We start from the raw sequence: 13,259 nt of genomic DNA, 5'->3' as shown, positions 1-13,259 counted from the left end.
CACACTATTTGTGTGCAAACTGGGTAGACTTTTATTTTTTCAAAGCCAATTTTGCAGCTGTATTTTCTAAAGTACTCGGTCCTGAAAGTCCGCGTCTTCGATTTGATATTAACTAGTGCCGAAAATCCATTTCCACAAAGATAGATCGAGGCCAATGTAGTATTAACGCGTGACGCTTCCGACGACACTTTTTGTGTGTTCGCAACATTCATGGCACCATAATAAAGAACCGTATTTTAAATTAACATAGATCGTCCAGCCTAGTCATTTTATCCATAGCATCTCATCTTACCAATAATATTCTTTCTACATAGCTCGCATCCCATGCAGCTATGCCAACGTTCGAAAAGATGTCAAGCAAACGTCAGAATAATCAGTGTGCGAAAACAATAATACTCATCCCACAATATTTGAACTTTATCGGCGTTTGTCGACTTGCTCTATCATATGATCATCTGGTATTTACTTGGTTCTGCACTGTGAAGCGAGAAAGCAATGAATGCTGCGATGCAATACATTTTATGCCACCATTCTTCGGTATATATGCTACCAAGGAAAGAGTTACAATTCCGTCGACTGACTCGGGATTTAAGGGCCAGCTAAATGACAAATACGTTCCATCAAATATCCGTACCTTTCATAGCAATTGCGCCAAGCAGAAAGGCAGAAATGAGGTGGTCGTAGTATCACGATTTTACATAGTTTGCAGCTTGTAGATTTGACCTTCTTCGCTGTAGTTATCTATTCCTGGCTAGGAATTAAATATGAGAGGCCATTGAAATATATTCGATGTATCCAACGTTGAAATAAATTAATATATTGCTAGATAGATGGATGATAGGAATGGTCCTAACGTTCTTTGTGTGTTCGTCCAGTTTCGCCGAAGTTTCATGGATCCGTATCCGCAAATCAACCTTAAAAGGTTACTCTGGTAGCCTAATGGGAACATTTTTATGAGGTAGCAGAGTTTTGCAGTAATGCAGTTATTAGTTCATCGACGCAAATTTCGTACGTATTTCATTTCTCTCACTTGATACAATTTTTACAAATTATTTTGTTTATTGCTGCTAATGTTCACTCGCCTTTAAATGATATTATTCTTTAGAATGCTTTTGGCATTAGTAGTAGGTGCGGCCTTCGGTGGTGCTGCTGTTGTAACGGGTGTGCTCGGAGCTTTTTTAGGAAGTAAGTAGACTCGAGTCACAAACGTTGTTCCAAGATCACTTGTACCGTCAATTTATAAATGAATGGAATATTATTTATTCAAATTATGTGAACACTTCATAAAACAAGAAGGTTCCACCACAATGCTTTTTGTCGGTGCGCACATATCTGCCAGGGAAGTGGTTCTCAACTTTATTGTCTTTGCAAACCCCCGTTGCGGACCCCCACAAATTTTAGTTAAATTTTGGCTGAATGATCGTGCAATCGTCACCATTACGGTGCAAATAAAAATTAACCGTGGACTACTGATAAACTGCAACAACGTCACTTTACTTCAGAATAACATACTATATGCATAAATTTGGTAGGCTATGATGATTTCAAAGCGAGCTCTGCAGATGCATTTCCTGAAAAACGTGGTCGTGACCAAAAAATCAATTTGATATTAAAAAGAGTGCCTAAAATCCATTTCCAAGAAGACGGGTGGTGGCGAATGCAATGTTACCGCGTGACGCATCCTACTGCACCGTTGGGTATGATCGAAACATAAATGGCAACAAAACACATTTATTGATGAACAGTGTACATATCAAGCCACGACTAGTCCTTTTAATATCCAGATCACCTTGAAGTTATTCTAAAATAGGGGTTATGTATATCACAGGAGAAATGTGATTCCCATGCTAGGTTTCAGTCCCATTAAATAGACGGATTGGAAACTATAATTCGAAAATTTATATTTCAGACGACTGTTGACTGATTAGCGGAGCCTGGCAACTTCAATCCAATATCTTTAACAAACATTTCGAAGTTACAGCCTGATTGACCATACTATCTCTAACTTTCTATTTTCCTTCAAACATAAACAAAACAACATCTGTTGACATCGATATGTATGTATCTGCAGGCAATAGAAAATTTGACAATTAAAACGAAATCATACAGTGGAATGTTTCATCGCAGGCGGCCATTCTTTTGATGATAGTCGTGAAGTTACAACAGTTATGAAGAAAAACTTGCACGTGATATCCGAATTAGAAAAAAAATACATGATATTAGGTTTTCTATGAGTTTGAAAATTCAGAGGTTTCGCGGACCCCCTAAAATACTTCGAGGACCACCGGTTGAGAACCACTGTGTTAGGGTAGGGCATGTTTCAATGATCAAAATATTCATCAGGACTAACGAAACTGACTCATTGATTGAAATGAATATTTTTGACGTAGAGTAATGACCGTGCGTTAAAAAACCTTAATCAGTAATTTATGATTGACATTTCGCGATAATTTGATGAAATTCTGAATGAAGTAATATATCCAACCAATCGCTATTGCAATTACGACAAATCATGACGATATAGGCCTAGTTTTACTTCTATACACCTCATCTTTCGCTAGATGTTGCCATGGACTTAAGGTGGGATTTCCTTGAATGAATTTTAATCATTATCATAATTTTCTGCATTTCTTTCAGAGATTTTAGGGGAAAGGGACACAACGCATGAAAATGGAAGTGAGCTGGCTTATTTTTTTTTATAAATAAGTTTGAATCGAGAAATCCAGGGATGCAAAACCATAAATTAATTTCAACCGAAGAATCGTAGCTCATTGTGTGAATTCAATGAAACATCTATAGCTTGTGGTGCGGGTTGGTATTCCACAACATGATAATAGAGAGGTCGATTATCGGAACGATGTCAGTAATGTTACGAAATTAGTTCACTGCATGGAATTCCTTCTAGGATGTAGTAAATATAGCTAATTGGAAGATCTCAAATCACAACTACAAAAAGCAATCGGTCCAAAGACAGGTATCTGCAGATGGAAAACTTGGAGCAACCATGAGAATTAACGTTCACTTCCTGTCAAGTCATCTACATATATTTCCTGAGCATCATGGTGATTAGAGTTACGAGCAGTAGGAAAGGTTCTACCACCAAGATATCAAAATAATAAAAGAAAGATATTAGAGTAGATGAGATGAACATACAATGAAAAACCATTGATGGAACCTTTCGAAAGACTGCAATAAATTCAATATAAGCGAGAATTGTACAAGAGAGAGACAATGTAGTTTTAAGATAGATTACATTGTGGAACACGATTTTTGTTGACTTTGATCAGACATTTGTTTTTGAATATATTTTGGGCACAGAATTAAAAAAATACCTTCCGTTTTTCTTTATCACGTCAAGTTTTCGGGTAAGGCACCCACCACATTGTCCATAGAAGTAGGCCTACCAGTTTTGAAATTTTGTGTGTGTGGTATAAAACGTTGCAAGAACCACCACTAAATGAAAGTAACTCTGCAGTCTATAAATAAACATTTCTACTGTTCTATTTGGTTGATTTCGAATTATATTGCATCTGCAAGACAACTAAAGTGCAAGTTTCAGGGTGCACATTTATCTAATAACTCTTAATTCTGTGGATTGTCTCGCTTGATACTCGAGAAATAGTCAGCTAACATATGTGAGCTCTAATCTACTCTGATATCTTTCCTCCTTCACCTTCAGATATTGGGAACACTTTCTCCTTGTTCATCGATGACTATGCCACTTCACAATCAATCCCGTGACTATATATCCAAATGATTACCACGTATTTAATCGAAGTCTGTAATTAGCTCAATGGTAAGCTTATCTTCGATTAGTTGCCTAATTTATGGACCAACAAATATAAAAGCCATGATTTGTGCTATTGGCAGTTCAGAAACGGTCAAAGTGGGGCTAAGAAATGACAGTTTCTTTCAGTTGACAATCCTTTAACGAATACTTTCGAAAGACCAGACTTATGCAGAGGCTGTGATAATTATCTATCTCTCAACAAGTGGCTCATGTAAGATATTGCTATCATTAGATTCAAGGTGAAATGTTGGGGCCAATCAGTTCCTCATCACCTACTGCTATTTAGGATGCCTGCTCTCCCACACACACATATAGCACTAATAGCATGTCACAAGTCACATGTGTATCATTGTTGCTTGACCACATAAAAACACATTATGTCGAAGTCGACACATATGATTCAATCGTGCTTTTGATATTGAAACAATTCAATGTTTCTCTATTAGAAGTTGCCATTTCAGAGAATGTCACACGTCCGGATCCTTTTTGACCATTCAACGGATACTTGCCGTTAACTTTGGTTGTAACCGAGCCATTTTTCATCTAGTGCATATAGCAAAAATATGAGAATTTAGTCAAATTAGCTCCATGGATAATCTCCATAGCCAGAGGGAATTTGAAAAAAACGAAAGTCATATTCGCAATCGATGCCCCTCAGAACCCCCAAAATCACTCTTACTTTGTCTGCCTAAAAATATTTGTTGACCAGTGTAATCAATATTAAATAATAGTCTATAGTCCGAAATGGATGCACTAGTGTATGCGGTAATGCGAGGAGAATTAAATATACTGGATAAGCAAGATCGAATATATATGACAAGAATATGTATATGTGCCTCGCCAAGGCGTCAATCCTATTTATTGCCTAGTACTTATCTTCAGCATGAATTGAGTCAAGACTTGGGTTACCATATTATTGTGATTCAAATTCTGGACACTATATTCTATAGCGACTATTATCGGGGATTAAAACAGGGTTTGGAGTCATTGTCTGTCAACATGACGTCACACTATCAAAGTTTTGCCTATCGACTGTATACAGGAGTGAAACATATGACCTGAATTGAGCAATTTCTAATGGGAGCTCTACTGATTGCTGTAGTGTATTCGAATCTGTTCTGTAGCAGATTTCTTCACGGGCCCTATGGAATCGTCTTGCAATTTGAACAGCAGAATTGTGAACATGTCAGGGAAATTCCAGACGTATGGCAACCCCAGCCTGCACCAAAGTACAATGGTGACCCGCATACTAAGCAAATACCCTGAAAACACATAAAAATCGAATGTACACGTGCAAGTCAAATATACTGGACCTGATGTGTGGAACAGTATCCGGCCGGCCATCCGACAGTCGACGATCATGTTCACATTCAAGTCAAAATACAAGCAATTACTACTAAAAGATTACTAGTCCATCCTCATGATTACCGGACCACGACTGACCTATCGATCTCGCCGCCCATGACATGCCACCCCATTTTTGTCGCTTGCATTTTTCTACACTATCTTCTTTACTTTTCATTCAGTGTGCATGCCTCCTCTTTACATCGCCTAGGCCATATTCCATATAGACTACCCCAAGCCGCTTCGACATTTTCCTGTCTTTTCATTGTATCGCATTTTGTGGTGTATTGAACTGATAAAATTGCTAATGAACTAATGATGATGATGATGAAGAAGTCGCACTGGTGTAGTGGCTTAGGTCCACTCTTACCCTTGAACGACTCATAACGAGGGCGTTTTTTTTATTCCTAAAAAGACGAAAATTTTGATCCATAAATCAAAATTATTACTTTGCTTGACCAATACAAACTGAATTTTGACCAAATTTCGACCTAACGTATGCAAATTAGTTGTTTACCCACATAATGGTGGATTTGTATCACTCATTTTCATTTCTGGTTGGAACTGAGTGTACAAACGAAGGAGTTTGGCTTAAAAAAAACGTTTTTGTCTTAGAAACAGGCAACTTTTTACACGAAAAAAAACCTATTTTAACGAAATCTGGCCCTATGAAGACTTCCAATGGTTACAATAAGTAATATGGTAGAAATAATTTAAAAAAAATGTAGTACAACGAGAGGTACTTTCCTACATTCTTGAGTAGAAAGTGCATGCCCTTACTAAGAAGCTGGCCAAGGACGTTCAACAGCAGCAGTTGTTGGCTGATAACACTCAAGTAGTGTGTACACTGCTGGTGACACACCGTGTTGCTTCATTCTAACAATGTTGTCTACATCACAATTTTTCATCATGCGCTCCTTATAAGAATGATGCAATGCCCAAGAGGTCTTTCTGTAGTTAGGATATTGCGGTACGTTGACCATAACACCATGTCTATGCCTATTTGTTTTATATGACCGTTTATGATTCACAATGAGCAGACAATTAGCCGTTTACAATGGTATAGGCCGGTGGTCGGGAACCTATGGCTCGCGAGCCATATATGGCTCTTTCGGGTATAAGATAATGGCTCTTTGCCAAATATTTATTTTTGTTCGGAATTGATCAATATTGCAGCGATTTGTTGGTAAATTTTCATCAGGGACAGAATAATTATTCTCGTGGCAGTATAAACATGTCTTCGGGAGTCAAAGACAATGCCTTCTTCAGGTTTAGGGGCTTGGACCCCCTCTTTTCAAAATCATCAAATTTAAGTTACTGTGACGTGGGTAGCCATTATCACTCGCGAATTCTATGTGTATCCAACTCGAAATCTTATATTGTGCGATACGTTGATTATTCGAAGGGCATATATAGCAGACATGGCGACGCCTATTTCCAAGCGCAGTTTTCAAATACGCATTGACTTCCTGAACTACGGCACGAAATGAACGGTTGTGGATGTGACAATAGGCCATTTGCAGGAATTCGATCACGTGACTAGATACGCATAGCAACCACAAATTGTTTAGCAAGCTACTTTCCCGCGCACCTGCTTCAGTGCTAAATATCGCATACTGTAGCCTACTGTTGATTTCTGGTTGTAAACGTTTCAAACATTTGTTGTGGAAGTCATCAGAGATTCACCTATGCTAGACGTCAGTCCTGTACAAAGCATTTCGAATGGCATCGTCAGAATTACGCAGAAATCCCTCGGTAACGTAGTCGTATTACGGTACTCAACTCTGATCATATGTACTTGAATTCTGGCATTTGAAGTAGAGCGATTGGTTTATATTCTGGTAAGAGTATTTGTTAGTTTAAGTAGTACTAGGCCTATTTGTCTGTTGTGGAGCCTAATTTTGCATGGAAGATATGACTGAAGCAGCTGAGACCCTTAAGGATCAGGATATACTGTGGGCTCTGCTGTCGTGCTGACATAAAACAATGTCGCTGAACACATCGGAAGTATCTTTTGGGAAAACCTGACATCAAGACCAAACAAAGCAGTGCACTTCATTGTTGCCTTAAAAAGGCTGATTTTATTAGCACTACTCGATTGACTACGTGATATTTAATGCAGCACTGCATAGCCTACTATAGTTGTATTGTATAGTGGTAGTTGGTAATCATTGCAGTATTTTGATGATTGTTATCGTTTGCAATATATATATAGGATACCGCTATTTTTAAGCCTGAAGAGATAATGACTGCCAGTACGTTGATGTGTTAGAAATTCATGCAACATGCTACGTACAATATATATATTAAACATGAAAACATCCTATGCTATTGTATGGCTTCTCAGTAAAAAATTCAAAATATTTAGACCTCTATACCTATATTACAAGTTATTTATCATTCTGTCACGCTACCAAGCGCCACTACCCGAAGAAAAATGATCATCAGCTCCAACCGATGATGCAACAAACTGTCTGGATTACTTGATTGATTCCCTCGATTGGATTACTTTACCGTTTGGAACATTGCAAATATCATGAGTTCCAAGACATGGTTTACCACATGTATACGAATTAATGATCTGATGGATTATCCAGTGTTGGGATCAAGTCACTACCTTCGAGTCACGAGTCATTTCGAGTCATTGCAGATTTTGACTCGAGTCAAGTCAAGTCAATCGATTTTCGAAGGTGACTCGAGTCAAATCAAGTCACTCGATTTTTGGAGGTGACTCGAGTCAAGTCGAGTCAAGTCAAGTCAAGTCACGAGTCAAGTCACAATTCAAGTCAAGTGGCCTTTTCGAAGTATTCTGCTAGATGTCTAAAACACAGATTAAGAGGTCATTGATTACGAACCGATGAACGAATATAGAGTTAAATATTCACGCAAGAACTCGCTGTATGGCTCACAAACACGTAGAAATGCTACAGTTACCAGCCGAAATAAAAAATAGAGAAACGAATTAATAAGATGCACTACATTACCCATTTACAAATTGATATGAAACAATTCGAGCCTGCGCCAATGGTCGAGGACTATATAAACTATATTCGAATTCAATTTCAATAAAACAAGAGGTTTGGTACAGATAACAAAAGTATACATTTTGCCACTAAATTACTCTTATACTATACTAGTTTGCGACAGCGTAAGCTGTATGCTCCGATCATTTCGTTTGCGGTCTATTTATTTGTGAGAGAACAATGGAGATTGAGTAAAACGCACGATCATTGAATGATTGGTCGCTTTCACGGGTTACACCAGCGTTTTGCGAACAATCCGACCATATGCAAGATAGAGTGATTTTATCGACATCGTTTGCTTGATGACTTGAAATTGACTCGTGAATTTTGCTTCGAGTCACGAGTCAATCCGCATTTCTGATACGCCGAGTCTAGTCAAGTCAAGTCAAGTCATTTTAGCAAAGTGACTCGAGTCAAGTCAAGTCATACGAAAAAGGTGACTAGAGTCTGACTCGAGTCAAGTCATGACTCGAGTCATCCCAACACTGGGATTATCTCAAGAGAGCCGAACATGGGCAACTAAGAAATCGATGATGCCCTCGTAAAAAATTCAGCCTGGAGCCAATTATGATCACCACATAAAATTTGGTCATGCGGTAAAAAGCAGTGTGGTTTCATGCCGACAGATATGTCAGCAGCTGATCTGACCACTGACTAACTGTCCTGAACTTTTTTCCCGATGCTGATGTTTGCTTTGAAAGTAATATTTCATTTGCGCACAGCAAGATAAGCACTCTTCCGTAGATGCTATGAATCTGTCTAGACAAGTGGCTATGGAGGCAGAGGAAAAGACATGGACATAAAGTGTCGGCAGTTATTGAACTTGATAAGGTTGACATGCATTCTTCAACTATTTTTTATGCTCTGGGTATCGAATGCAAAACAAAAATTAATAAATTGCACTTCTTTCCAAGTATATTTGTAAATTCAATGAATCAAAGAATATCATTTGTTCAGAATATTACGAAGTCAATGCAAAAGAAACAATGTTCGTCGTCTTTAGAGGATATTTCTGAGTTGGTTGAACCAATATACAGATGGGGTCAGCAGCGAAGTACTATTTTATCTGAGCACTCGCGTCATTATGAGTTAAGGCTACTCACACTTCTACTTGACACTTTTTAGGCAGTATCTTTTTGTCAAACTGGAGATCTTGTCAACTAGAAAGTAGCTTCGGCGCATGATTGCCTCCTCTTCAAGCGTGATGAGGTTGTCATAAAACCTGGGCATAATAGCCCCAGTACCACGGTAACTAAATCAATTTATGAAAATTGCACCTATTTGTAGTGCCATTATTCTTTTGCGTTGATCAAGAAGATGCACCGTGCAATGTTAACAGTTGTCACCTGGCATAAATTTCTAAAACTAAGGAACCCTCAACCTAATCTACTTTATGTAACGACTTTCTTGACTACTTTTCAGAAATTTATTTCTACTTCCACTCGAAGTACTTGTAACCTGTCTTGGAAGTAATTAGTTCTACTTGTACTGGAGTATAAATTACGGAGTTTTCTACTTCTACTCGGTTCCCAACAATGACTACGTTGACCACCTCTGGGTGTAGGATGACCGATCTTGTCACTGCGGTTCAGCTGCTCTAAGATTGATTTGATAGTTACTTCTCTTAGTTCCCTAAATAGCGCACATGTGACATCAACTATTTGTCAAAATCGAATGTGATTTTCCAAATCCACTTCCATCGCGTTGCGAAGTAGTGCTAATAAAATCAGCATTGTAAAAGGCAACAATCAAGTGCACTGCTTTGTTTAGTCTTGCTGTCAGGTTCTCCCAAAATATACTTCCGATGTGTTCAGCGACATTGTTTTATGTCAGCACGACAGCAGAGCAGACAGTATCCTGATCATTGCGGGTCCCAGCTGCTTCAGTCATATCTTCCATCCCATATCAGGCACCACAACAGACATATAGTAGCCTACTACTTGAACTAACAAATACTCTTACCAGAATATGAACCAATCGCTCTAATTACATATGATCAGAGTTGAGTACCGTACCGTAATACGACTACGTTACCGAGGGATTTCTGCGTAATTCTGACGATGTCATTCGAAATGCTTTGTACAGGACTGACGTCTAGCATAGGTGAATCTCTGATGACTTCCACAACAAATTTCTGAATCGTTTACAACCAGAAATCAACAGTACAGTATGCGATATTTAGCAATGAAGCAGGTGCGCGAGAAAGTAGCTTGCTAATCAATTTGTGGTTGCTATGCGTATCTAGTCACGTGATCGAAGTCCTGCAAATGGCCTATTACAAACTCGAATTACAAACAACATAATAGCTATCCACGTTTTTGATTGGTAAGTATAGCCCTGTGTCACCAGCGTATGGGAGAGGTATGCGACGGATGCGGCCGCATCCCCAAATGTTTGGAATTTTTTGCAAATTGATTATTTTAGTTTCACTATAACTTCAAAAGAATACTCTAATCTGCTTCCTTACTATATTACATTAGCATTCACAGAAAATTGTACAATATAAGTGGAGTAGGTATATATTTATAGTAACAGGTATATTTTTTCAAGGCAATACATTCATTGCAGTATATGTTATTAATTCGAGGACTCTTCATCTGCCCTTTATCGAGTTATACGCCAACGGCACCATGACAAGCGTATGAGCCGAGCATCAAAATTTCCATTATGACCATATCCGCTATGTAATTGATGGACATTGGGCAATCTTCCCCCAGATTAGCTTGGAACTCGCATAGTTGGCTTTCCCAGATCTTCAGAAATGGTTTCCACATATTTATGATCTTGGTTTCTGCATATTATGACCGTATCACTATCCGCTATGTCATCGATCGAGATTGGCCAATCTTCTGTCAAATTAGCCTGGAACGCGCATAGTTGGCCCTTCCTCTCTTTAGAAATGTTTTCCACATATTCATGATCCTGGTTTCTGCATAACGGATATTATGACCGTATCACTGTCCGATATGTCATCGGTGGACATTCGCCAATCTTCTGTCAAATAAGCCTGGAACATGCATGGTTGCATGTTGCATGCATGCCTTTCCTCTCTTTAGAATTGTTTTCTACATCTTTATGATTCTGGTTTCAGCATATTATGACCGTATCACTGTCCGCTATGTCACCGAACCGATGGACATTCGGCAAAGGCAATCCTCTATCAGATTAGCCCGGAACTCGAATGGATAGCGTTCCCCTCTTCAGATATCTTTTCCACTTAGGATGGCGTTTCCCTCTTCAGACATCTTTTCCACTTAGATCCTAGTTTCAGCATATTATGACCGTATCAAAGTCCGCTATGTCATCGATGGACCATCTGCACCAAATTCTCCATCTTCTTATGGCCGTAAAGTCAATATTTTCCGCTTCTTCTTCTATGGCATACCGTAAGATATTCATATTTCTAATTCATACAAACTGTTATGAGATAATAATGATTGACACCAATGATTGACACCAGACTTGCAATCTCGAATAGAATCAATTCTAGATTTGGTCAGCCCCACGTAGTAATAGAAAACGTTTCCGGTACCGTACGGTACGTGTACCTGCATTTTTCTTTGAAACAATCACTGTACCTACATTTTCTTGCAAAGCAATAAGTTTAAAAACGTAAAGGAAGTTTACTTCATGGATTTCCTAAGTATGCAGCTTTTAGGTTGCTAAAGTTCTTATTGCTCATCAAAGATTTTTGGTCATCGCCAAAAATAACACGACAACCTGAACGTAGTAGACTCGTCAGTTGTGGTCACTGGGTTGGAACAAAACATTTGAGGTCATAGGTGAACCAACATATTCAGTCTATCAATCCGGATATGAGATGAACACGACTGACAGAGATAATGGTCGCATAAAACAAGGGATAATTTCTGCATATAATAAAAATGATATCATATCGTTAAATCATATATTGGAAAAAGCAATCTAATATCACAGGCATTATTATTGCAGCTATGGTTCATCGCACACTAATCCAGCAGAATATATGTTTGGTTTGTTGGCTCCTGCCACTTTAGTCACGCCGAATTATTGCAATGAAAAATGTCATTGTGTTTTGTGTAAGCTGAGGGTGTGTTGGTTGAGGGAGAATAAGATGTGTCGCGCTGTCGGGAATTTGTTGGATTCGAAATTTACACAGAAATCAGGTGAGCTGTATATTTCTTTTGATTGGATTTTGCATGAAATTATGTTGGCTTTGATGATAAGCAGTATCCAAACTAGTTCTTGTAGTTTTCGTCTATCAGGTATACAGTTATTGTCTACCATGTAAGTTGCTCGTTAACTTGAGAAATAGCAAAAAATAGTGTAACTACTAAAAAGTCAGTAAAGTTTTTGAATTTTACCCAGGTAATCCAATGGATAAGCATCAAAAGAGAAAGTTTTCGGACATCAACCGGCATGCAAAAACTGCCGCCAATCCCTATCTGCATGCTGCATCCTACAAATGAGAGAATATAAAGTCTGCTAACTGTTCAATTGAATTTAGTGCTGAAGATCAGCTTGAACGAAGAATGTTAACATTTACACCCATTTGTCGGCCAATTAGAATGGAACATTAATAGCCGTCAGTACTGATGTACCAATTGACAGTGCACAAGCCCATGGAAACTCCTGCTCACGATATAACTACTGTTGCAGCGATTGTTGTGCAAGTGTCTCTTTCTTCAGTCAGTGCCAGAAACATGTGTGATAGCAAATCTTGAAACAATTACTATCAAATATTGATCCGGCAATGAGCAATGATTTCAAAACATCTGCTGGCGACAACATTGAGCCTCATCGACACATTTTACAATGCTACAATCCAAAGAAATAGCCCATGGCAATGAGAAACAAGAGATTTCAATCCAACTCCTCAAAACGAAATCTCAAGTCTTCAAAACTCATCTCTGGTTAACTTGTAACAAAAATGACAAGACTATGAAATGCTGTCTATGCCTGAAATTCAACAAATCAAATGATGGATTCAAGTATTCACAATGGAGAATGCCTCATAAATTTGTTAATCATGCAAAGTGCAAGACTCGATCATCTAGCGATGGAAAAATTCTGACCGCAGTTCAGAAAGTGCACTTTTGAAGTTGAAAAGACTAAAAAAGATA

At 38.4% G+C, this 13,259-nt stretch overlaps 1 protein-coding gene across 1 annotated transcript in view; it reads left to right on the top strand.

Annotated features, from left to right (window-relative positions):
• The first annotated feature begins 1,072 nt into the window (after positions 1-1,072).
• Positions 1,073-13,259, top strand: part of LOC145434944 (cyclin-dependent kinase 2-like) — a 36,471-nt gene continuing 24,284 nt past the window's right edge. The window contains exons 1-2 of the mRNA XM_080312171.1: positions 1,073-1,185; positions 2,638-2,676. Of these exons, the coding sequence (XP_080168297.1) occupies positions 1,089-1,185; positions 2,638-2,676 (136 nt within the window). The 5' untranslated portion in view covers positions 1,073-1,088. The remainder of the gene's footprint in view (positions 1,186-2,637; positions 2,677-13,259) is intronic.

Source organism: Botryllus schlosseri, chromosome 3 (assembly GCF_051294905.1).
Source record: "Botryllus schlosseri isolate E-star chromosome 3, Bs_hap1, whole genome shotgun sequence".
In the NCBI taxonomy this organism is placed as follows: domain Eukaryota; kingdom Metazoa; phylum Chordata; class Ascidiacea; order Stolidobranchia; family Styelidae; genus Botryllus; species Botryllus schlosseri.
Note: the sequence above shows the minus strand (reverse complement) of the source record. Positions and strands in the feature narration are given on the sequence as shown.